Source organism: Ovis aries, chromosome 16 (genome assembly GCF_016772045.2).
Source record: "Ovis aries strain OAR_USU_Benz2616 breed Rambouillet chromosome 16, ARS-UI_Ramb_v3.0, whole genome shotgun sequence".
In the NCBI taxonomy this organism is placed as follows: domain Eukaryota; kingdom Metazoa; phylum Chordata; class Mammalia; order Artiodactyla; family Bovidae; genus Ovis; species Ovis aries.
In genome coordinates, this window is record NC_056069.1 from 12,931,081 (window position 1) to 12,953,757 (window position 22,677).

The following is a 22,677-nucleotide window of genomic DNA, read 5'->3' on the forward strand; positions in this document are numbered from 1 at the left end:
CCAAGTAGATTAGAGGTTTAAATATTAAAAACTAACCCATAAAATCCAGGAGCCACTCAAAATTAATAGGCAAGCATCTGTTCAAATTAAGCAAAAAAAAAAAATAATAAAGAATAAGGAGGAGAAGACACAACTAATAAACAATATTAAGAACAGGAAAGGAGTCAAAGCTGCAGATGCCACACAGAATGAACATAATTTTCAAATTTAGATTAGTAAACAAATTCATGCAAAATTACAAAATACCAAACTGACTCAAGAAGAAATAAATAATCTGAATATTCTGGTAAACATTAAACAATTAGGTCAAGAATGTCCCCACAGAGAAATTATCAGGTGCAGATGACTTTATAGGCAAAACTCAGAAGAGCCAAGAAGGAAATCCATCCATTCTTACAGATACTCTTTCAGAGATGAGAAAAGGAAGGACCTTTCCCTGTGGCGGTAAAATCACTGTTTAGCAAATACTCCTTCCTTCACACTCCCTACGTCCCTGATGCTGGATTTAACCATCCAGTTTTCACCAGTGGGCAGAAGTGATGCTGGCTCAGTTCCAAGCGTGACCCTTAAGAAATAAGTCAGTGTTCCTGCTTCCCCTTATAGGATTTTCCAATCTCTACCATCGGACAACCACACCCCAGGTAAGTGCTGCTCTTCACCCTGGACCCCAGAGTAAGATACAGAGAGTACAGAACTCAGACCTCCAGTCTGGATGGAAGCCAAGCCAATTCACAGATCCATCCCCCAAGGCAGCCACCCCAAGCCAACCCGCAGATACACAGCAAGAGACAAATACTACTGAAGACTGCGGTGAGGAACTCTGCTTTACCACATAGCATTATAGAAGTAGTGTAGGGGTGACTGAAACATTCCTGTTCATTTTGCTGAACTACTGTAACTTAACAAAGGCCATACGGAAGAGGGAAACTCTAAGCTACTAGCATTTATAAACACAGAGGTAAAATTCTAACAAAAATGCTAGTAAGCTGGATGCAAGAATGTATTTTTTTTTCATGTTATTTGCTGTGACAATGTATTTTTTCCAAAAAAATGTAACATCAGAAAGCACCACCAAAAAGCTGGGAAAACTGGACATGATACATGTCAAAGAATGAACACTCCCTAAAACCATGCACAAAAATAAACTCAAAATGGATTAAGGACCTAAATATAAGGCCAGCCACTATAAAAATTCTTAGATGGAAACATAGGCAGAACATTCTTTGACATAAATTATAGCAAGATCTTTTTTGATCTACCTCCTAGAGTAATGAACACAAAAAACAAACAAACAAAAAAAAAAAACAAATGGGATCTAATTAAACTGAAAAGCTTTTGCACAGCAAAGGAACCCCTAAGCAAAACAAAAAGACAACCCTCAGAATGGAAAAAAAAAAAAAAACTTGCAAAATGAAGCAACTGACAAGGGATTAATCTCCAAAATACAGAAACAGTTCATGTAGCTCCATATTAAAAAAACCAAATAACCCAATCAAAAAAAAAAAAGAGGGGGGGTGGTGGAAGATCTAAAGAAGACATACAGATGGCCAAAAAGCACATGAAAAGATGCTCAACATCACTAATTATAAAAGAAATGAAAACCAAAACTATAAAGAAGTATCACTTCACACTGGTCAGTATGTCCATCATCAAAAAATCTGCAAACCAAAAATGCTGAAGAGGGTGTAGAGAAACGGGAACCCTCCTACACTGTCAGTGGGAATGTAACTTGGTGTAGCCATTACAGAGAAGAGTACGGAAACTCCTTAAAAAGCCAAACATAGAACCACCATATGGCACAGCAATCCACTCCTGGGCATATACCCAGAGAAAACCATGATTCAAAAGATGCGTGCAGCCCAATGTTCACTGAGGCACTGTTTTCAACAGGCAAGTCAGGGAAGCACCCTAAATGTCCATGTCCATCCACAGAGGAACAGATGAGCAAGACGCAGCACATACATACAATGGAATCTTAGCCACAAGAAAGAAAAAGAATAATGCCATTTGCAGCAACATAGACTGGACCTAGAGACTGTCCTACTCAGCAAAGCAAGTCAAACACAGAAAGACAAATCTCACACGATATTGCCCACATGTGACTAAAAAAAGGGTGCAGTCTAACTTACAACACAGAAGAATAGTCATGGTTGTAGAGATCAAACCCACGGTTCCCAGGGGATAAGAGGGGGAGGGATAAGCTTGGAGACTGGGATTGACACATATACACAATTACATATAAAATAGATAACTAATAAGGGCCTACTGCTCTGGAGAAGGAAATGGCAACCCACTCCAGTATTCTTGCCTGGTAAATCCCATGGGGAGAGGAGCCTAGAGGGCTGCAGTCTATAGGGTCGCAAGGAGTCGGACACAACGAAGCAACTAAACAAGGACCTACTGCATAGCACGGGGAGCTCTACTCATTACTCTGTAATGAGCTGTGTGGGAAAGGAATTAAAAAGTAAGAGTGGGAATGTATATAAATACAAAACTGATATACCTTGCTGTACAACTGAGACTAACACACCATTGCAAATCAACTATACGCAATACAGTTTGTAAATAATGAAATAAAAAACCAACACCAAATAAGGATTTTTCTATAAAAATATAAAAAGAAAATTTTCCCTGATGTAGAGCTCTCCCTTCAAAAAAAAGAAAACTCAGAGTATTCATTATATTTAATATACAATGTTCAAGATTTTCTCTCTGTGTTTAAGGACAATATAAATGCATGGTATCATCATTTCTATTCAACATAATCCTAGAAGCCATGGTAAATAAAGAAAGATTTTTTAAAAGAAAAGTTTAAAAGATTGGAAAAGGAAGAAATAAAGCTGCATTTATTTGAAGATAATCACTGTCTATATTGTCTACAAAAAATTCCCATCCCTCAAATCTAAAGAAGAGAAAGAATCAGTAAGAATTCACCTGGCTGATGAATTTAAAAATATACAAAACCTAATTCAACTTCCATACATTAGCAACTAGGTACACATGTTTATTAAGAATAATCAAAAAAGGATATATGGAAAAAATAATAAAAAGTTATTTAAAAACATTAACAAAGTCCTAAGTAAATGGAGCAATATACTGTGGTCTAGAATAGTAAAACCCCATAAAAATGTCAATTTCCCAAACTCACCTCTAGATTTAACATAATTCTGATTAAAATCTCAATCAGCTTTCAGAATGTCACAAGTTATTTTACAGAAAAGATAAACAAGCCCAAAATAGCCAACAATCAATGAACAACAATGACATATGGGAGTTCTCTTGTCCAGTTATTAATAAGACATCTTACGAAGTTACAATAATTAATAAAGTACGATATTGGCATGGAATAGCCAAATTGGTCAATTCCAGGATTGAGAGTCCAGAAAGAGAGAAACACACAAAGAATGCCTAATACTTAGCAGTCACCTCTGATATGTGTTATGTTCTTTACCTTCATGACAATGAGGTCAGCATTAACCATTCCCATTCAACAACCTCAACAAGGTTCAAATTTCCTTAGCCAAGAAATGTCAGTACTAGAATAATTCATTCCTAAGTTTCCCAGACCCAAACACACCAGTCCTTTTCACCATCTGCTATGTTTAGAAGAACAGTTTGCAAATAAAGCAAGACAAAGGGCATGTGTGCTAAGGATGCTGCTGCTGCTGCTAAGTCGCTTCAGTCGTGTCTGGCTCTGTGCAACCCCATAGACGGCAGTCCACCAGGCTCCTCCATCCCTGGGATTCTCCAGGCAAGAACACTGGAGTGGGTTGCCATTTCCTTCTCCAATGCATGAAAGTGAAAAGGGAAAGTGAAGTTGCTCAGTCATGTCCAACTCTTAGCGACCCCATGGCCTGCAGCCCACCAGGCTCCTCCGTCCATTGGATTTTCTAGGCAAGAGTACTGGAGTGGGTTGCCATTGGATGGGAGCCCCACAAATACTGAACAAAATCCTTAGCAGAAAAATAGGCAGCACACAGCAGCTGCCAGCAGAATTAGGCAGTGATCGTGGTTAAGAGGGGTTAGGAAAAATGCCCTGCCCTTCTGAGCACATCACACTGAGCACATCACACTGGAGCCAGACCATGAGTCCACTTAATTGAGAAAGGTATATTGCAAGTCCTAGAGAATTAAGGGCCATGGCACTGAAAGATGCGGGCTGATTTATGTGGGTCACAATTGGGGGGGAAACACACACACACACACTCAAATGAAAAGACAGGCACTCACTCTCAACTGGGAAAAAACAAACAAACAAACAACTCAAAACTCTAAAAGAAACTACGGAGAACAAAACTCTGTCTTCAAGTAGTTATGGCCCCCAAATCATCAGGCAGAGGCATATATTTAGCACTCTACATATATAAGAAGTTGCTAGAATTTAAAATTAATTAATAGAAATGCTATTTTTAAAGAACTATAACAGAGGGTAAATTAGGAACATCATGTCCCATAAAGTTTGTTTGTGATGAGCCATAATTCTCTGGTTGGGCTCTCAAAAACTTATTTAGTTACTCCTATTGAAATTCCTATTAAAATGTTTTATGCTCTCAGCTCACTTAAAAGCTTGATATTTCTAGGAGTTTGTTTATGCCTAACTTCCATGAATACAGAGGGAATCATGCTTTAAATAAAAATGAAATACCAAAAAACATGGCATTTTAAAGGATGAAAATCAAATTAAAATCTAAATTGCAAATCATCTAACATGTATAAGAAAGCTAAATTAGAACTGCAAGAAGTGCTGAAAGGGAATATATTTTTAAGGATCATAAACCAAACTATAATATTAATTGCAATAAGAAGGCTTATTTAAATGAAAAGCCCCCAAAGTAAGGATTTCATAAGCAATGTTTCTAATTTATATGATTCACATGCTAACATTTGTTTCTGTCTTTTACACAGCTAACCAATTAAAGCATATTTCTAAAGAATTAATTTTATTTGCTGGCAATTATTTGTTATCTTAGCTATAATTCTGCAGCTTTTCAAGCAACAAATAAATGAGTGTGTTACATCTGGAGGAGAAAACACAAAAAGTGATTGTATAATATTTGAATACATACAATTACTGGTATGTAACATTCTAATTAACATAATTAGCTTTGAAGCAGTTCACACAATAACTGTTAACATTTGTGTCAATTTAGTAGCAGTTAAGGACATGTGTCACAAAGAACTGCTACTCCTTTCTTTTATAAGTGAAATGTAAAAAACCTTTCCAAAAAAGAAACGGCAACCTCAATGGATACTCAAAACTCTAATCAATAAAGCACTACCCTGGCAGGCTTAGAGGGCAGACCTTGTAGTTTATTCCAAGGATCTACAAACTGGAATATGGGCACCTTAGGGGGAGCACAGTATAATCAAATGGGGTTTAGGAAAAAAAATAGAATACCAGTTTGTTTTCTGTCTCTTCTTTTTTGTCGGTTTTAGTCCATAAGTTGGCATTCAGGCTGACACTCAGCTGATATGCACCAGTGCTGGTGGCTAAAATACTTCCTTACAGGATACCAAACAGCCATTGCCTCAAGCACTCCAAGCACATCCCACCTCTCCCATCACCTACCCCAGGACCCCCTGGACCTCTCCATGATGAGGCAGCTACATGATTAACACCTGACAAAGGCAGCTGCCTCCAGGCCCCTGCTGAAACCCTACAGTCAATGTTCTAATGATTTCCTAGTGGAGACTCACAGGTCTGTTAAAATATTTTTTAGTACCTCTTCTACCTATGTGTAAATCATTTTAAAACATGGTCACACATTAGGGGATGCATACTCAAAATGTTTTATTGATGGTGTGAGCCAGCAAAAAATAGTAGAGGCCCAGCAGGCATCCTCTGACTTTGTTACACATGGGCAAACTATAGCAAAATTTGGCAATGGCAAATAAATGATTGCAACATTAGTCATGTCTTCTGTAAAGCAGATGTTAGTATCCTAAAGGTCCAAGGATACAGGCACTGTGCTACATGAGACACAAACTGTCAACCCAAAAGGACGCAAATTGTATACCTGACATAAAAAGATGACTCTTGAACCTTTTGCATAATCCAGTGAGAAGAATGAAAGGAAAGTACTTGGGGTTTCTTTTTCCGGATGCTTTTTTAAAAAATTATTATTTAATTGTTTAGTGACATCATTCCTAAAAGAGTACTTCATGTTGAAAACACCACATTATCCTTTCCCTACAACTTTACATTTCAAACAAACTTCATGCCTTTCGAATTATCCTGCATAAAACATAGTGGACCTGCAGTTATCTGAAAACAATCAGAGAAACTTATCTTTATCAGTCCAGCTTCATCAATTCCTTCAACCATAAACTGTAGATCATGTACTCAATAAAACTCAAATTTCCTGGTTTAAATGAACACATCAGTTTTCTACTCTTGGACAAGATGGCAACAACAGTTAATACTGTTACTCAGTTCCTGTGTGTTCCAAGGACCTTAATATATACCATCTCACTTGATTCTAGCAACAACCACACTAAAATAGGTACCACGAATATTCCTCTTTTTCAGAGGCACAGAACAGTTGTGTTCCATGGTCAAGGTGGTACAGTCCAGATGCCAACCCCAGCAGCCTGGCTTCTGAAGTCCACGCTCTTAAACACGACTCTAAACTGCCTACAGTAATTAAGTTCTAAATCAAGCGCTTGTAAAAACTGATCACAATTTAGATAAAGACCACCGAAGTACACAGTCTCTCTGGGCAAGGGGAAAGGGCTGACCCAAGGTCTATTGCATCCATAAAATTTTCCAGTTTCAGGATTTATTTTCAGAAGCAAGGCTCTCAAAGGTCAATTAAAATGTAGAGAGGTCCTATGGGCAAAACCTAATATAAACCCATATTTCACCTAGTGTCATTTTTAATAGCCCATCAAATGAAATATTTTAGGCTCATGTCTTTATCAGCTATAGGTCATTTTCCTGGGCTCTTTAGGCAATCAGACCATTTGGAGATGAGGAGGGGAGTGGGAGAAGGCAAGCAGAGAGACACTTACAGTTTCATGTGATAAACGCTTTGGTTTGGACATGTACAATTCAAAGGAGAATTAATGTGAGGGTGTGGAGAGACATCAGGGAAGGCTTCCTGGAAGAGGAAGTGCATATGCTAAGGTACAGACAGGTATTGCCCTGGCAGAAAGAAGGGAGGTGCATAGAGAGGTATTTTCTTTCTAGAACAAGGAAGGGCATGAGATGAGGAATCTAATACCCTTTGGGGAATGACAGGTGGTTCATTCCTGCCCTGGTTATCTAGCCAAAATTTAGACGCACTTGAAGATGAGAAAACCCCTGACCCTCCATCAGGTGAATCTCTCAAGGGGATGGATGTTCCAGCAAATGGGAAAAGTGTAGAAGTTTCTTAATGGTTTTTTGATCAGAGCCATGTACAAAGGGAGACAAAACGATATGACTGGTTCATATTATTTACAGACTAAAACACCACTGCTCATGTATAGGATCAAAAAAAAAAAAAAAAAAAGCAAATGAGTTACACTTAAGCAAACTAGGAAAGAACCCTACTTAACTTAGCACCTATATAAGTTAAGCAGGAGGCATCTACAATGACAGAAAATCAAATAGGTTTCATGTAATGAAGAGATTTCACAGGAGTTCTAGAAGAAGCATATATACATACCCAAAATCTTCTATACATATTAAATTTTATATAGACACTAAAATTTTCCTATTAAAGAAATACTTTGTTAATATATTAAAAAGGAAAGCTCACAGGTAAAAGAAAGAAGAAACAGAAGTTAGGGATCTAAGGAAGCCAAACTGCAGGAGCACCAGGGCTTAGAATGACAATCAGTCCTACTCTGAGGTCAGGATTACCAAAACTGAAGCTAGAGCCTTTTTGTCATTTCAGAGATTTGTAAACATGCTGTCTGCTACCCAGAACCCATTCTTTCTTTTTTCAATTGAAGTATAGTTGATTTACAACATTGTATCAATCTCTGCTGTGCAGCAAAATGACTCAGTTATATGCACACATACATTCTTTTTTATATTGGTTTCCATTATGATTTATCACGGGGTATTGAATACAGTTCCCTGTGCTAGCCACAGTAGGACCCGGTTGTTTATCCATTCTAAATTAATGGCTTGCCTCTATCAACACCAAACTCCCAGTTTATTCCTCTCCCGGCCTCCTTAGCAACCATGAGTTTGTTCTCTGTGTCTGCGAGTCTGTTTCTGTTTTGTAGATAGGTTCGTTTGTGCCCTATTTTAGATTACACATACAGGTGATATCATATGGCATCTGTCTTTCTCTGTCTGACTTACTTTGCTTAGTACGATGGTCTCTGCTGATATTGTTCAGTCACTAAGTCATGTCCAACTCTTTGCAACCCCATGGACTGCAACACGCCAGGCTTCCCTGTCCTTCACTGTTTCCCAGAGTTCGCTCAAATTCGTGTTCAACGAATAGTTAAATTCATCATCAATGATGCCATCTAACCATCTCATCCTCTGTCACCCCCTTCTCCTCCTGTCCTCAATCCTTCCCAGCATCAGGGTCTTTTCCAGTGAGTTAGCTCTTCATATCAGGTGGCCAAAGTGTCAGAGCTTCATCTCCAGCAATCAGTCCTTCCAGTGAATATTCAGGGTTGATTTCCTTTAGGATTGACTGGTTTTGATCTCGTTGCAGTGTAAGTTTGATTAGGTAACATTTGCTTAGTTTTGTTTTTATTTCTATTGCCTTGGGAGGCTGACCTAAGAAAACACTGGTACGATTTATACCAGAGAATGTTTTGCCTATGCACTCTTCTAGGCCTTTATGGTGTCATGTCTTATGCTTAAGTCTTTAAGCCATTTTGAGTTTATTTTTGTGCATGGTGTGAAGTGTGTTCTAACTGCATTGATTTAATGTGGAAATAGATGGGGAAACAGTGGAAACAGTGTCAGACTTTATTTTTTGGGGCTCCAAAATCACTGCAGATGGTGATTGCAGCCATGAAATGAAAAGACGCTTACTCCTTGGAAGAAAAGTTATGACCAACCTAGATAGCATATTCAAAAGCAGAGACATTACTTTGCTGACTAAGGTCTGTCTAGTCAAGGCTATGGTTTTTCCTGTGGTCATGTGTGGATGTGAGAGTTGGACTGTGAAGAAGGCTGAGCACCGAAGAATTGATGCTTTTGAACCGTGGTGTTGGAGAAGACTCTTGAGAGTCCCTTGGACTGCAAGGAGATCCAACCAGTCCATTCTGAAGGAGATCAGTCCTGGGATTTCTTTGGAAGGAATGATGCTAAGGCTGAAACTCCAGTACTTTGGCCACCTCATGTGAAGAGTTGACTCATTGGAAAAGGCTCTGATGCTGGGAGGGATTGGGGGCAGGAGGAGAAGGGAACGACAGAGGATGAGATGGCTGGATGGCATCACGGACTCGATGGACGTGAGTCTGATTGAACTCCAGGAGTTGGTGATGGACAGGGAAGCCTGGCGTGCTGCGATTCACGGGGTCGCAAAGAGTCAGACATGACAGAGCAACTGAGCTGAACTGAACTGAACTTCCCCATCACCCTTTGTTGAAGAGACCATCTTTTTCTTACAGTATATTATTGCCTCCTTTGTCATAGATTAATTGACCATAGGTGTGTTGGTTTATTTCTGGGCTGTCTATTCTGTTCCATTGATTCATATGCCTGATTTTGTACCAGTGCCACACTGTTTTGATAACTGTAGCTTTGTAGTATCGTTTGATGTCTTGGAGAGTTTTATCTCCTGTTTCCCCCCACCCCTCAAATTTCTCTGGCAAATATGGATCTCTTTTTAAAAATTAATTAATTTATTTTAATTGGAGGCTAATTACTTTACAATATTATAGTGGTTTTTGCCATACATTGACATGAGTCAGTCATGGGTATACATGTGTCCCCCATCCTGAACCCCCCTCCCACCTCCCTTCCCATCCCATCCCTCAGGGTTGTCCCTGAGCACCCTGCCTCATGCATCTAACCTGGACTGGAGATCTGCTTCACATATGGCAATACACGTGTTTCAATCCTATACTCTCAAATCATCCCACCCTCACAAATATGGGTCTCTTATGGCTCCATGTAAATTTTTGAATTATTTGTTCTAGTGAAAAATGTCATGGGTAATTTGATTGGGATCACATTAAATCTATGGATTGCTCTGGGTAATACTGCCATTTTAACAACATTAATTCTTCTAACCCAAGAGCCTAGGTTATCTTTCCATTTCACTGAATCCTGTTTTGTTTCCTCTATTAATGTTTTATAGTTCTCAGTATGTAAGTCTTTCAGTTCCTTGATCGGGTTTATTCCTAGTTTTTTTTTAATTTTTCAGCACAATTTTATTGGTACTTGTTCTTTAAGTGTTTTCTTTAAATGGAGGTTGATCTGCCCTGAACAATAAAATAATGTATTTATTATATCACAAATAGCTAAGCTGGACCTGTCACATGGCTCTACTCTTAAAAACTAAATCCCCACTAGTATGCCAAATCACAAAGAAAAGACCTCATAATCCCTTAAGCCATTATTAACATCCAGTCAATGAACCTAACAAATACAAAGACTATTTCCTTATGACTAAAGTGCTTGAAGGTAACAGCTTTTCCACCCAAGAAACTTCCTAGGGGAAAATGTATCACTTGATGGGGTCTTTGAAGGCTCCCGAGCTACTTCATGCAGACATTTCTCCCACTAAAAGATGGTACAAATCCTGGTGACCTCCTATAGTTCAGATTAAATTAGAAATCCTTCTATCACAGATACCCATGAGTTTCCAGCTTCTCATGCGGTCCTTTGCCTCCCTACACACGCTAGAAACATCACATTAAGAAGAAACTGTCCATGTTAAAAATCACTGTCCATGACACATTGCTCACTTTATCTACCACTCCTCACTTCATTCTACTTTGTACGTAGCTCCACTATGCCCTGAAGCTTGCCCAACCAAAACCTTCTAGGACCTGCAGCCCATATCATTCCTGAAAGTCTAGGAATACACTGCAAACTCTCCAGCCTGTAATCTTCTACTTTGTTTTCTAATTTCTCAGAAGCCTCATTTCAACTATATTAGAAGTTGCTTAAAACTCAAGACCATGTGTGACATCTTTTCTATACAGGTTTTAATACCAGCTGTATAATAGAGACTCCACTAATAATCAATTAACTGATTAATGAGCATAATAAAGAATACACTGATTCAGAATCCAGTGCCACAGATTGATACTGTGGGTGCCAATAAACTAGGAATAAGTATAATTATCAATACTGCTAATTCTTAGCTAACCAGCCAAGTATTCTAGAAAAATAAGGTAGGAAAGATACTGAAGTATGTCAGATTTTCCAAAACCACAATAACTAGGACCTTCCTAAGAAGTCCATGAATTAATATAATAATTTTTCACTTCTCCCAAGAAAGGAAATGTTACATCCCAATACCTTCCCTCCCCCAAGTTCAGTTCAGTTCAGTTGCTCAGTCATGTCCAACTCTTTGCGACCCCATGAATCGCAGCACGCCAGGCCTCCCTGTTCATCACCGTCTCCCAGAGTTCACTCAGACTCATGTTCATCGAGTCAGTGATGCCATCCAGCCATCTCATCCTCTGTCGTCCCCTTCTCCTCCTGCCCCCAATCCCTCCCAGCATCAGAGTCTTTTCCAATGAGTCAACTCTTCGCATGAGGTGGCCAAAGTACTGGAATTTCAGCTTCAGCATCATTCCCTCCAAAGAAATCCCAGGGCACTGTCTAATTACTATGAGTTTCTTGGTTTCTAACAGTAGAATTCATTCGACACACTAAGATAGCAAAAAGGTAAGTGCTGTAATTTTACCACGAGGGCAAAAGGACACCAGAAAGGTCAAGGCAAGGAGCCCACCAGAGAGGCACCTGTCCACCAGTGTACCAAGGGACGCTTCTAAGATGGCAGCTATGCCTACTTCACCACCTTTACCTCCACCATCATCTCCCCAGACACACAACCCAATCAAATTCTTGACAGCCCAACCATTCAACCAGTCTGGGCTTCAGGAAGCAGAACAGGAGCATCAGTTCGGTTCAGCTTAGTCACTCAGTCATGTATGACTCTTTGCGACCGCACAGACTGCAGCACGTCAGGCCTCCCTGTCCATCACCAACTCCTGGAGTCTACCCAAACTCATGTCCATTGAGTTGGTGATGCCATCCAACCATCTCATCCTCTGCCGTCCCCTTCTCCTCCTGCCTTCAATCATTCCCAGCATCAGAAACTATCAACAGTTGAATTAAGACCTCCTTATGGGCGCTTCCTGGTTGCTCAATGGTTAGGATTCTGGGCTTTCACTGCCAAGGCCTGGGTTCATTCCTGGTCAGGGAACTGAGATCCTGCAAGCCATGTGGTGCATCCAAAAAAAAAAGAGAAAAGACCTCCTCAACATTTCTTTAAAATCTACCATCATCTAAGTACTAAACAGTACATACCAGGAACCACCCTCAGTGCTAAAGATAACAGTGAGGATAAGAAAGCTGGAGTGCAGCACTCTCCATTCTCTGGATCATCTCATCATGCTTAATAGGCAGGTTGGTCAGGTACTGAGATAGGTATGCCAGTTGGGTAAGTGGGTAGTAAGTAAAACCTATGATCTCTCTCTCTCCCTCTTTCACACACACATGGTATTGCTGTTATAAATCTGCTTTGCTCCCCTCTATGATGGCCAGCAATTAATAGAGAGCATGCATTTCCACCCTGTAAATCCCATAGAATATTTATTGGTGCCATCCATCTCACGGACTCTCTCAAACACCTTTGATAAGAAGTCCACACTTGACCAGGCTGTTCAGGCACACCCACGCAGAGAGCCGCTCCAGCAGGCATTCTGTCCTTCCCAGGAAGGACAACACACACATAAAGTAATGAATTTTTTTTAACCTCTGCAAAATGTAAAGAAGAGCAAACTGGGGCTGAAAGTTTTAAGTGACTACTTCTGACTGGAATTCAATTTCAGAAAAAACTCCCACCTTCCAAATAATTAGTAGTTCTTCTTCATTCATTCACTGAATCACAATACCGTTCACCTGTTTCCTGCTAATTATTCTCATGGCACCCAGGCATGTTTAGAGTAAGGATGCACATTGAGAGTATCTTTTCACAGAAGCAGAAGTTGGATTACAGCATGGATTTTATAGTTCATTTTTAAGCCGATCTTTGATTAATAGACTCCTGATAAACCAGTTACTCTGTGGATAGGCCCAGGTGAGCCCACAATGAGATTTATCTTCATGGATTAGGCCTGACCTATAAGAACCTGCTCAGGGGTCCTTACTGCTATTTCAGCCCTGAGTTACGAAAATTCATCCCTTTACTATCAATAGAACCTAGCTCAGAGGGTAATAACTAGGAGATGTATTACTTCTGGAACACAAGCACTCCTGAGACTTTGATTATAATGTCCACAGCTGAAGGCACTATTTCACAATTGAGATTACTATTTTCCAGATGAAAAAAACTCTGAGCTGTGGAATAATGCCTTCAGCTACATACATTGTAATCACACTCAGCAGTTCTTGTATCCCAAGAGCAATACAGGTTACCAGTAGTTGGGCTGGTGAGCTGTTTTAGGGAATGGAAGGAAGAAGCTGGAGGAGAAAACATAGATAATCCTAATTTCATATTTGCTTAATCTGGGGGGACCTTGGCGTAAGAGTTCAACACGTACAAAAACCATATCAACTTTACTAAAAAGAAAAAATACATTTTAAAAAGTAATTATGTCTCACCTAACAAACCAGCAAACTTGGTTTTTTTAGAAGTTCAGGGTGGGGTTTTTTTGGGACTATTGACTACTGGCCAGAATATAAAGAGACATAATGTCTCAACTCAGTTGCTGTAATGTCTATGCTCAGTCGTGCCTGACTTCGCAACCCCATGGACTGTAGCCCACCATGCTCCTTTGTTCATGAGATTTTTCAGGCAAAAAACTGTAGTGGGTTGCCACTTCCTCTTCCAGGGGATCTTTCCAACCCAGGGATAGAACCCATATATCCTGCTTGGCAGGTGGATTCTTTACCACTGAGCCACCTGGGAAGCCATATGTTGATTTCTCAATATATGGAAGCACAAAGTTACACAGTATTCCTAGAAACAATTTAGCAAGGGTATGGAAAACCTACATCATGCTCATATCATTTGCCACATTAATCCCCTCCAAGAAGAATCTACCCTGACAAAACAACCAGAGGTGAACAAAGACTTACTAAAAGCCTGCTCATTACCATTATTTTCAATGGATAAAACTTGGAAATAACCTAAAGGGGGAAATAGTATAATAAATTGTGAGAAATCCATACACTGGAATATTATGCAGCCTTTAAATTGAGTCATAATGTCTAAGGAGAAATGCTAATTCACGTTGTATTCTACAACTTTTGTTAAGCAATTTATCCAAGGGCATTCAAATAGTTCCTACATCAATATTTAACAGACACTCTCTCAGAGTTAACTAATTGGACTTTGGCTCAGGTTTTTGTTTTTGAGTTATAAGGCCAATGAAGTATTGATATAATATTAAATGACTGCAAATAAAGTCTGTACCCTAAATAAATGCTGACATTTTGTCGGTACATTCTGCATGAATTTAAAAGGAAAAATGCACTTTCGCATACGTTTAGTGAATTTTCCCTGACTCTTCATAATGCACTTTTGCAAATGGAAAGGATGAATATTCATTAAGGCTCTCTGAATATATTACAGTTTAAATAGTTTGGTTTTAATATTTATAATACATCATGAAACATAATTTTTCCATTAAATGAAATGGATACAGTGTCAAAAGAGGGCCACTGAAGAAACATAAAATTATACTACTTAACCTAATATTAAAAATTGAAAAACAATATTTGAAAGTATTTCCACCCCTCAAAACAGTTAACTGTTCTTAAAAAAAAAAAAAACTTTCAGTTTGTGGGGTTGGTGAATTTAGAGTGAAAATAAGGAAGAAAGAAACCACAAGCTGGTCTGTGCTGTCCTGTGCTAACTCGCTTCAGTCATGTCTGACTCTTTCAAGCCCAGTGGACTGTAGCCTGCCAGGCTCCTCTGCCCATGGGATTCTCCAGGCAAGAATGCTGGAGCGGGTTGCCGTGTCTTTTTCCAGGGGATCTTCCTGACCCAGGGATTGAACCCACATCTCTTTTGTCTCTTGCACTGGCAGGTGGGTTCTTAACCACTAGCATTCACAAGCACGCAAAAAGCTAAGGGCCAAAAGGTCAAATTCCTACTCAAATCAAAGGATCTGATTTCCTCCATTCTGAGAATACCACTTCAGCGAAGACCACCTGACAACCCCCAAGAAATATTTTTTCTACCAACCCCAGGAACGCTGACATCAGCACTTCTTGAGTCACAGATGCTGTGCAAAGCAGTGCACAAGAATTTGCTCATTTATTCCTCATTATAAACTTCTGAGGCAACCAGATCCACCAGCCTCACCTCACAGATGAAGAAACTGAGGCTCACACAGCCAATAAGTGGTGGAAACTGGAGCTGATCTCTAAAACACTCTGCTTCTCATTGCCCAACTGAATAATTACAGTTTAATTCCTGAACACAGTTTCCAAAATTAACTACTCTCTGGCTTGAGGAACACCTTCTTGATTAGGCTAAACGATATAAACCTAAAAGGTAAATTACAGATTAAAAACAAAAAATAAACAAGTCTGTTCTAGGGCACTTAAAAGGTAAAGAAAGGAAATATATTTACTTTTACATTCAACAAGCCTTCACTGAGCACCTATTATGTGCCAAGGACTGTTCTAGGCCCCAGGGAAACACTCAGTGAAATAGAAAAAACTAGCTGTCCTCAAGAATTTTTCATTAGAATAATAGGAGATAAACAATAAGCAAATCATGTGGTATACTGGAAGGAGATAAAGCTATTGAGAAAAGTGGGGTGTTTGGCATGCAGTGAGGGAAAGACTTTCAAACAGACCGGTCAAGGAAGTGCTCAATAAGAAAGAATATGACAGAGATGCTCACAAGAATAAAAACAGATGAGCCACATGACTCAAATCAAACGGAAAACTGTTGAAAACACTGGAAACTAATTTTCACTGTTTCCGCCATCCATCTACCACTTCAAAGAACAAAAGAAGTGACTATTTCTTATGATGGTTACATATACCATTTCTAAACTTTAATCACCAGGGCTTACAACCTTATTTTCCTACGGACAAAATAAGTTACCCCGGGTCCTGCTTTGCCTCCTGAAATTTCCATCTTTCTTACCAGAAAGCAGCATCTGTATAAATCCCCTGCTTTTGACGACTATGACTTCTTTGATAAACTACCCATGTGTGTGGGGAGGGACAGAAAGATGGAGGAAGCAAATGGGGAAATGAGTTTTCCCCTCTTCAGATTAATGTATACGAGGTATACGTCTGACATTTCATCAGCACTCCCGGCTGGTGCCCCAGCAGGCGGACACTGGCTGAGCATGTATTCTGCCAGCTACCAGGCTGCTTAGGATGAATTGGAATGTGCCATTTATCAGAAATGCCCAATGTGTCTGGGAGAAGGAACATACTACATTTAGCATTGCCAGGGAAAACTAGATACTTCCGGCTAGGAATTAATCTCCTCCTTGAGAAGGTAGTTAGCATTACCTTGAAGCTTGCCTATGGCATTTAAATCACACTAGGTCATGCATTTACTGAAACTCATACCTCCCCAACCACAGCCTTCATTTATATCTTCCTAACATATGACAACCTCTCAGATTGAGGGTCTATACTTTCCCCACATGTTCTATTGTTGTGCTGAACATAAAACTGTGATATCAAGTGTAATCCTGTCATTTAGACATAAACCACGTTGACTCTGATTTTACTCACTTCTCCACACTTGAACATATGTGTTGTCTCAACTTTCCTCTTGAAAGAATCAACAAAATACTTAAACCAATGTGACTGCATGACTACTCACCAGCAAGTTAAGGAAACTTCCTTGAATAGGGACTGTGATAATTTCTTCATTTTGTCACCGTATTTTGTCAGCAGCTGACATGGAACTTTCAATAGCGTGCCGGTGTACTTCCGTTGTGTCTGACCCTCTACAGCTCTATAGACGGCAGCCCTCCAGGCTCCTCTGTTCGTGGGATTCTCTAGGCAAGAACACTGGAGTGGGTTGCCACGCCCTACTCTACGGGATCTTCCCAATCCAGGGATCGAACCCATGTCCTTTATGTCTGCTACACTGGCAGGAGGGTTCTTTACAACTGAATGGGATTTGGCCCATTACATGGACTTTGAGGCTAATCACGATTATAAGATGTGCTGGACAGCAAAACCAAAAATACTTTAGATAGATGGTCTTAATTAGATACCCATGATAGCATACAGAATCGCATCATCACTCCAGCCTTGCAACTTAAGGAATCTGTCACTTTCCACCAGTCATTATCCATTCCATCAACATTATTTACTGAATGTCTCCTATATGCAAGGTGTTGTGCTAGGAACAGTGACGAGCAGAATGTCAGATCAGACAGGAATTCTTCCCTCAAGGAACATGCAGTCTAGCAGGGGGATATTAGGCATAAACACAAAAAAACTAAAACAAAGGTGCGCCTTGATAAACGCTAAGAGTCAGAAGGAAGGTCAGCTTACAGCTTGAGGACGAGGGCAATGGGGCTTATCATGGCCAGGAGAGAATGAGAGTGAAGCATGTTCTATTGGTGGCTCAGACAGTAAAGAACCCTCCTGCAATGCAGGAGACTCGGTTTCAACCCCAGGGAATGGCTACCCAGGCCAGAATTCTTGCCTGGAGAATTCCAAGGACAGAGGAGCCTGGTGGGCTACAGTCCATGGGGTTGCAAAAAGTTGGATACGAATGAGTAACTAACAATTCTCATGTTCTACTGTACAATGCACTTCCAGTAACATAAGGCTTATTTTGAAGACAAGAAAAAGGGGGATAGAAAGGAAAAAGAAAAGTTCTAATAGATATATATTAATACTCCTTCAGCATCATTCTCTATCAAATCTGTTAGGTGTAATCGGCATAATTTAGATATAAGCCAATCCAAGAAATAGACTAACTTGAATGACTCTGCAAAGGGCACCAAAAAACAGGCAAAGTCATGAAAGTATACTGAGTGACATTCTGAAATAAGTGACACGGCAGAGAAACCTGAGCAAATTGCTGCCGAACAATGAGGAAATCAAGACGGTGCTCTGCCTGGCAGCTCTCCTCCAGCTGCTCCTGCTCATGAAATGCCAGAAGGTAGGGGACAGAAGACATGGTCAAACAGCCTGCAAATGGTTTTCCTTAGACAACAATTAGGAAGCAAGGAAACCGCTGAAGAAAAGATATGATGAGGGAGACATTTTAAACCTTCACTGTCTAGTAGTAAATGGTTAGTCACCATCTGGCTTTGGTGCCACATGTGATTTTTACTCTGGCTAATATTTGAGGCTTGCTAGGTGCCAGGTACTATTTTAAGTTTGCTTCTTATGGTATTTTAACATTTTCTCTAGCTTTGCTCCTAAACCCTATAAATACTTGCAGGGTAAATAAGCTGATAAGTGACTCTCTGATAAGAATGCTATTCTCCTTGGTTTTGTATCTTATTTCCAAATATCTTAGGTCAACTGACATGTTTTTATCAATGAATCAATCAGTTTCTAATCTGAGTACATAACTACCAGTATTAGACACATTACTTTGTGGCAGTATTATTTTAATTAGAAGAATTTACTTGGCAATAAACATACAGGATTATCTATTTATGTGTAAGAATAATATTGTAGTGGCCCTCAAAGCACTTCTGTTTTAAAAAAAATAAAATCACTTATTGTGAGGAATTTTCTTCTTTCCTTAAAAAGTAAATGCTTACAGTAAAATAACCTTTTAATAAAATTTCTCAAGAAGGAAAAGTAACTTTGAACTCAGGGATGGGATGGGGAAAAATGCTAAAAGGCATCATTTAACTGAACCTTTAAAAAGAAGCCCCCAAATTTTCCTGAGAAGTAAAAGATACATTTTGATTTAAAGACCATAGTCAATTTTGAAGTCATAAAATATCCTCAAAGAAACTTTTCAGGGATAACTATCCAGTATGTTCAGAATCTTTATGATTCTGGAACTAGAAACAGTGAATTTCAACGCTGAATTCCAGAGACTGTTTAATAGGTTGTTTCGTCTTGCAGTTTGCTGAAGAGCTAATAAAATCTAAGAAACTAAGGAACATACTTAAATGTATATAGCTACCTAACAACAAAAGCAGGATTAGAGGTTAGGCCTAAATCAGATCTCTCTACATTACTGATTTCCATATATCACATAATTTATTATCAGTGTATAAAATTATAAGGCACTGACATATCATTTGCATCACCATCAGTAAAGGATATTTCAAAATCTATTCCTATGCCATATAACCCCACCACCAATACAAAAGCAACCTGTATAGATCTGTATAGGCTGTGACAAAGGTTAAAGCTGAAAAGTAATGGGCCCACAGGAAAGCAAAATTCTCATAAGCATCATGGTTAAAATAGTCTATATTACTTTTTTTTTTTTTAAGGAATGTTGGAGCCCATGCTGCTAACAGATGCATAAATATTTATGCCATGTACCAACCTGTAGGTGTAGAGAGAGTGCTGGAGCTGAAAATAATAACCATTTTCAATGATTCCAGAAGAGAAGGAGCCAGGCAAGAATCACCAATGAATATGGAATCCAAAGGAAATTTTTGATAAGAAGAAACATGCTTAGATGGCTTCAAAGTGTCTCCCTGCCAAAGGCTTACTGACTGTAAAGAGAAAAGTTCTAACTATGTGGAGAAACTGGCCAATGCCTTGTCTGGGTGAAAAAAATTACCATCATAATAATGGGCAGATGGACATATCATCACCTGCCCATGGCAGGACCTGAAAGGCCACAGCATCACCAATGTCACATTTTGGGCTGGAATGCAAAACCCAAACCTCACTGTAAGAAAACATCAGACATACCAGGCCATTGTCATATGAGGAATATTCCTTCAAAAAAATGGGGTGGGGAAGTCACTTAGTCTTCAAACTGTCAGCATCATAAAAGGCAAAGAAACACTGGGGAGAGTTTCCAGATTAAAGGATAATTAAATACAATACATGACCCCAGACTGGACCCTCTACTGAAGGAGGGAAAATACTAGAGAGGACATTATTGGGCCAATTGATAAAAATGAAATACAGATGGCGGAGCAGATAAAAGACTTCTTTCATGCATAAATTTAATGTAGTTACCTGTGATAACAAAAGGCCATGATATATATAACCTATTCTCAAAGAGTTCAAAACATTATATGTGAGTGTATATGCATATACACAGAGAGAGAAAACAGCACAGCAAACAGGCAGGAGTTAATACTCAAACCCAGGCCAAGGACCAGCTGGCGCTGTGTGTATTTGTCTTATTCGTGCAACTTTCCTGTAAGTTTGAAATCATTTTCAAGTAAGTTCTTTTAAAAAAAAGCTTAGAACCATTTTCATTTCTTTCGAGGGAAAAGTTGAGACGGAGTTAAGTTTACAAAAATATTCCAATTTAGGTTGAAGGAGAGAATCTGGGAAAACCCAGCACGCTGGAAACAAAAAATTTCAGTGTCAAATCTGTGCTTAACATTAAATGTAGTTTTAAGTTCAAATCTAGTACAATAAACTCAATAAATGTAGATGTCCCTACGTCGGTGGTGAGACGCAGCAAACCTAACCAAGGGTGGACAGAGCCCGAGGACACTCACCAGGCTGGCGGTGAGCGAGGGCGCCGACTGGCCAAGGGCCTGGCTGCGCATGCGCACGAGGTTGGACGTCTCCGCAGAGGTCGCCCAGGCTTGCCCGGCAGCTGGGTTTGGAAGGAGATACCTGCCTGTTAGGGATAAAAAGAAGGCAGTATGAGTAGTGGGTAGAATAGCAGTGCTTCTGTAGAAATCCTTATATACCGTTTCAGCCATATGTTATAATTATACTGTATAGCAGCCGGAAGCAGATTGTTTCAAGTCGGGAGATTCAGTTTTAAGTTGTGGTCTGAAGTTCCCACATAAGCCCAGGTGAGTCTCTTCATCTCCAGAATTTGTAGGGCAAGAGGAAGGGTCTTGTTACTATGCTGAGGAGTTGAGGATATATATATAAACATGCGAAGCATCCTCAGCATCGTAGAAATGAACATGTGCATTTAGAAATGTACTTTTAAAACAGCTAATTGGAAAGTGATATAGGAATGCACTAGGAAAGTGTCTACGAAGATCATGACCGACAAAAGGAGGAGCTGGAAGTCTTTCAAGGTGAAATGGGGCCGGTGCCCTTTTCTCCCAGCTTCTCTGCCTCTGAAGCTACTGGTGTTCATCCAGCTGTGTCCACAGGACAGATGATGGTATCCATTTGCATAAAGCAGGACATTAATGTCAGTGTAGGTTCAATGAGCAATTTACATCGACCTTGAACTCATATATATGTGCATGTCTTTAAAAGTCAAACAGCTGAACCAACTCACACTGTATTACTTCTTGAGTACACGGATTAGACTAATTATCAACACATAAGATACACACCTTTATGTTAGGATGGGCATGGATAGTCACATAGTGATGAAGCTCAGTAAAAACAGAGACCATGTCTGACATTTTGCTGTAGCACAGTAATTGGTCATAGCAGGTACTCATTAAATATTTGTTGAATGATGAAAGAACAAGTGGACACTTCTTTCCCAAAAAACACATGAAGGCAATGAAGACAGTAACCAAACCGTAGATTTTCCTCTACGGGTTGCATGTATGAGGACTGCAGCTTCATCCCTCCAAGATTCATGAGGACTGTGGCCCGTGTGGCTGGTAAGCCTGCAGCAGGAGTAACATTGTGCCTGGTGTTCTCCCCAGCAGGTCTGTTCCTTATAAAGGAACCCCCATATCTTTCTTTAAGCACGCACTTCACAAGCACTCACTGGTTAATAACTATTGATACATAATAACAATCGAAATATTACTAATATATTGAAATATATTAACTATGGAAATAAATTGAAATCTATTAACATATTAAATGGACTTCCCAGGTGGTACAGTGGTGAAGAATCCACCTGCCAACGCAGGAGACACAGGAGACACAGGTTCGATCCCTGGGTCAGGAAGATCCTCTGCAGGAGGAAATGGCAACCCACTCCAGTATTCTTGCCTGAAAAATTCCAGGGACAGAGGATCCTGGTGGGCTTCAACCCATGGGTTCGCAGAGTCGGTCACAACTGAGCATGCATGCACATACCACATTAAATATGTGAGAATTCATATTTTATGGCAAGACAATAATTTTTTACATACAAAAATGCTGACTGCCCATTCTGACCCCCCAAACTGATTCCATCACTTATTCATGACCTTCTCCAAGCCTCAGGTTCCTCAGCTGTAAAACAGGGGTAAACTTATAGGGTGGTTCTAAAAAAAAGAAAACACATCATATAATGAACATTCAATAAACTTAAAAAAATAAGCACAAAGAGATATGCAACACATGAGGGATAGCAAGGTGAGCAAGAAGTAAAATTTTGTTAATCCACTGGAACAAATAATTAAATTAGGAAGCATTTACATAATGTTTATTATCCTGTCATAGGTACGATTTTAGATGTTATTCCTAGTCTCATCCTAGGAATCATACGAATGTTACAAATTGGAGGGTCTGATAGCACA

General features: G+C 39.6%; 1 protein-coding gene across 6 annotated transcripts in view; it reads right to left on the minus strand.

The window, feature by feature from the left end:
* The window catches only part of MAST4 (microtubule associated serine/threonine kinase family member 4), a 618,855-nt gene that overhangs the window by 389,851 nt on the left and 206,327 nt on the right, over positions 1 to 22,677 (minus strand). For all 6 annotated transcript variants that reach the window (XM_042233730.2, XM_042233728.2, XM_042233727.2 and 3 more), the window contains exon 3: positions 20,740 to 20,864. In XM_042233730.2, coding sequence (XP_042089664.1) covers positions 20,740 to 20,864 — 125 coding nt within the window. The remainder of the gene's footprint in view (positions 1 to 20,739; positions 20,865 to 22,677) is intronic.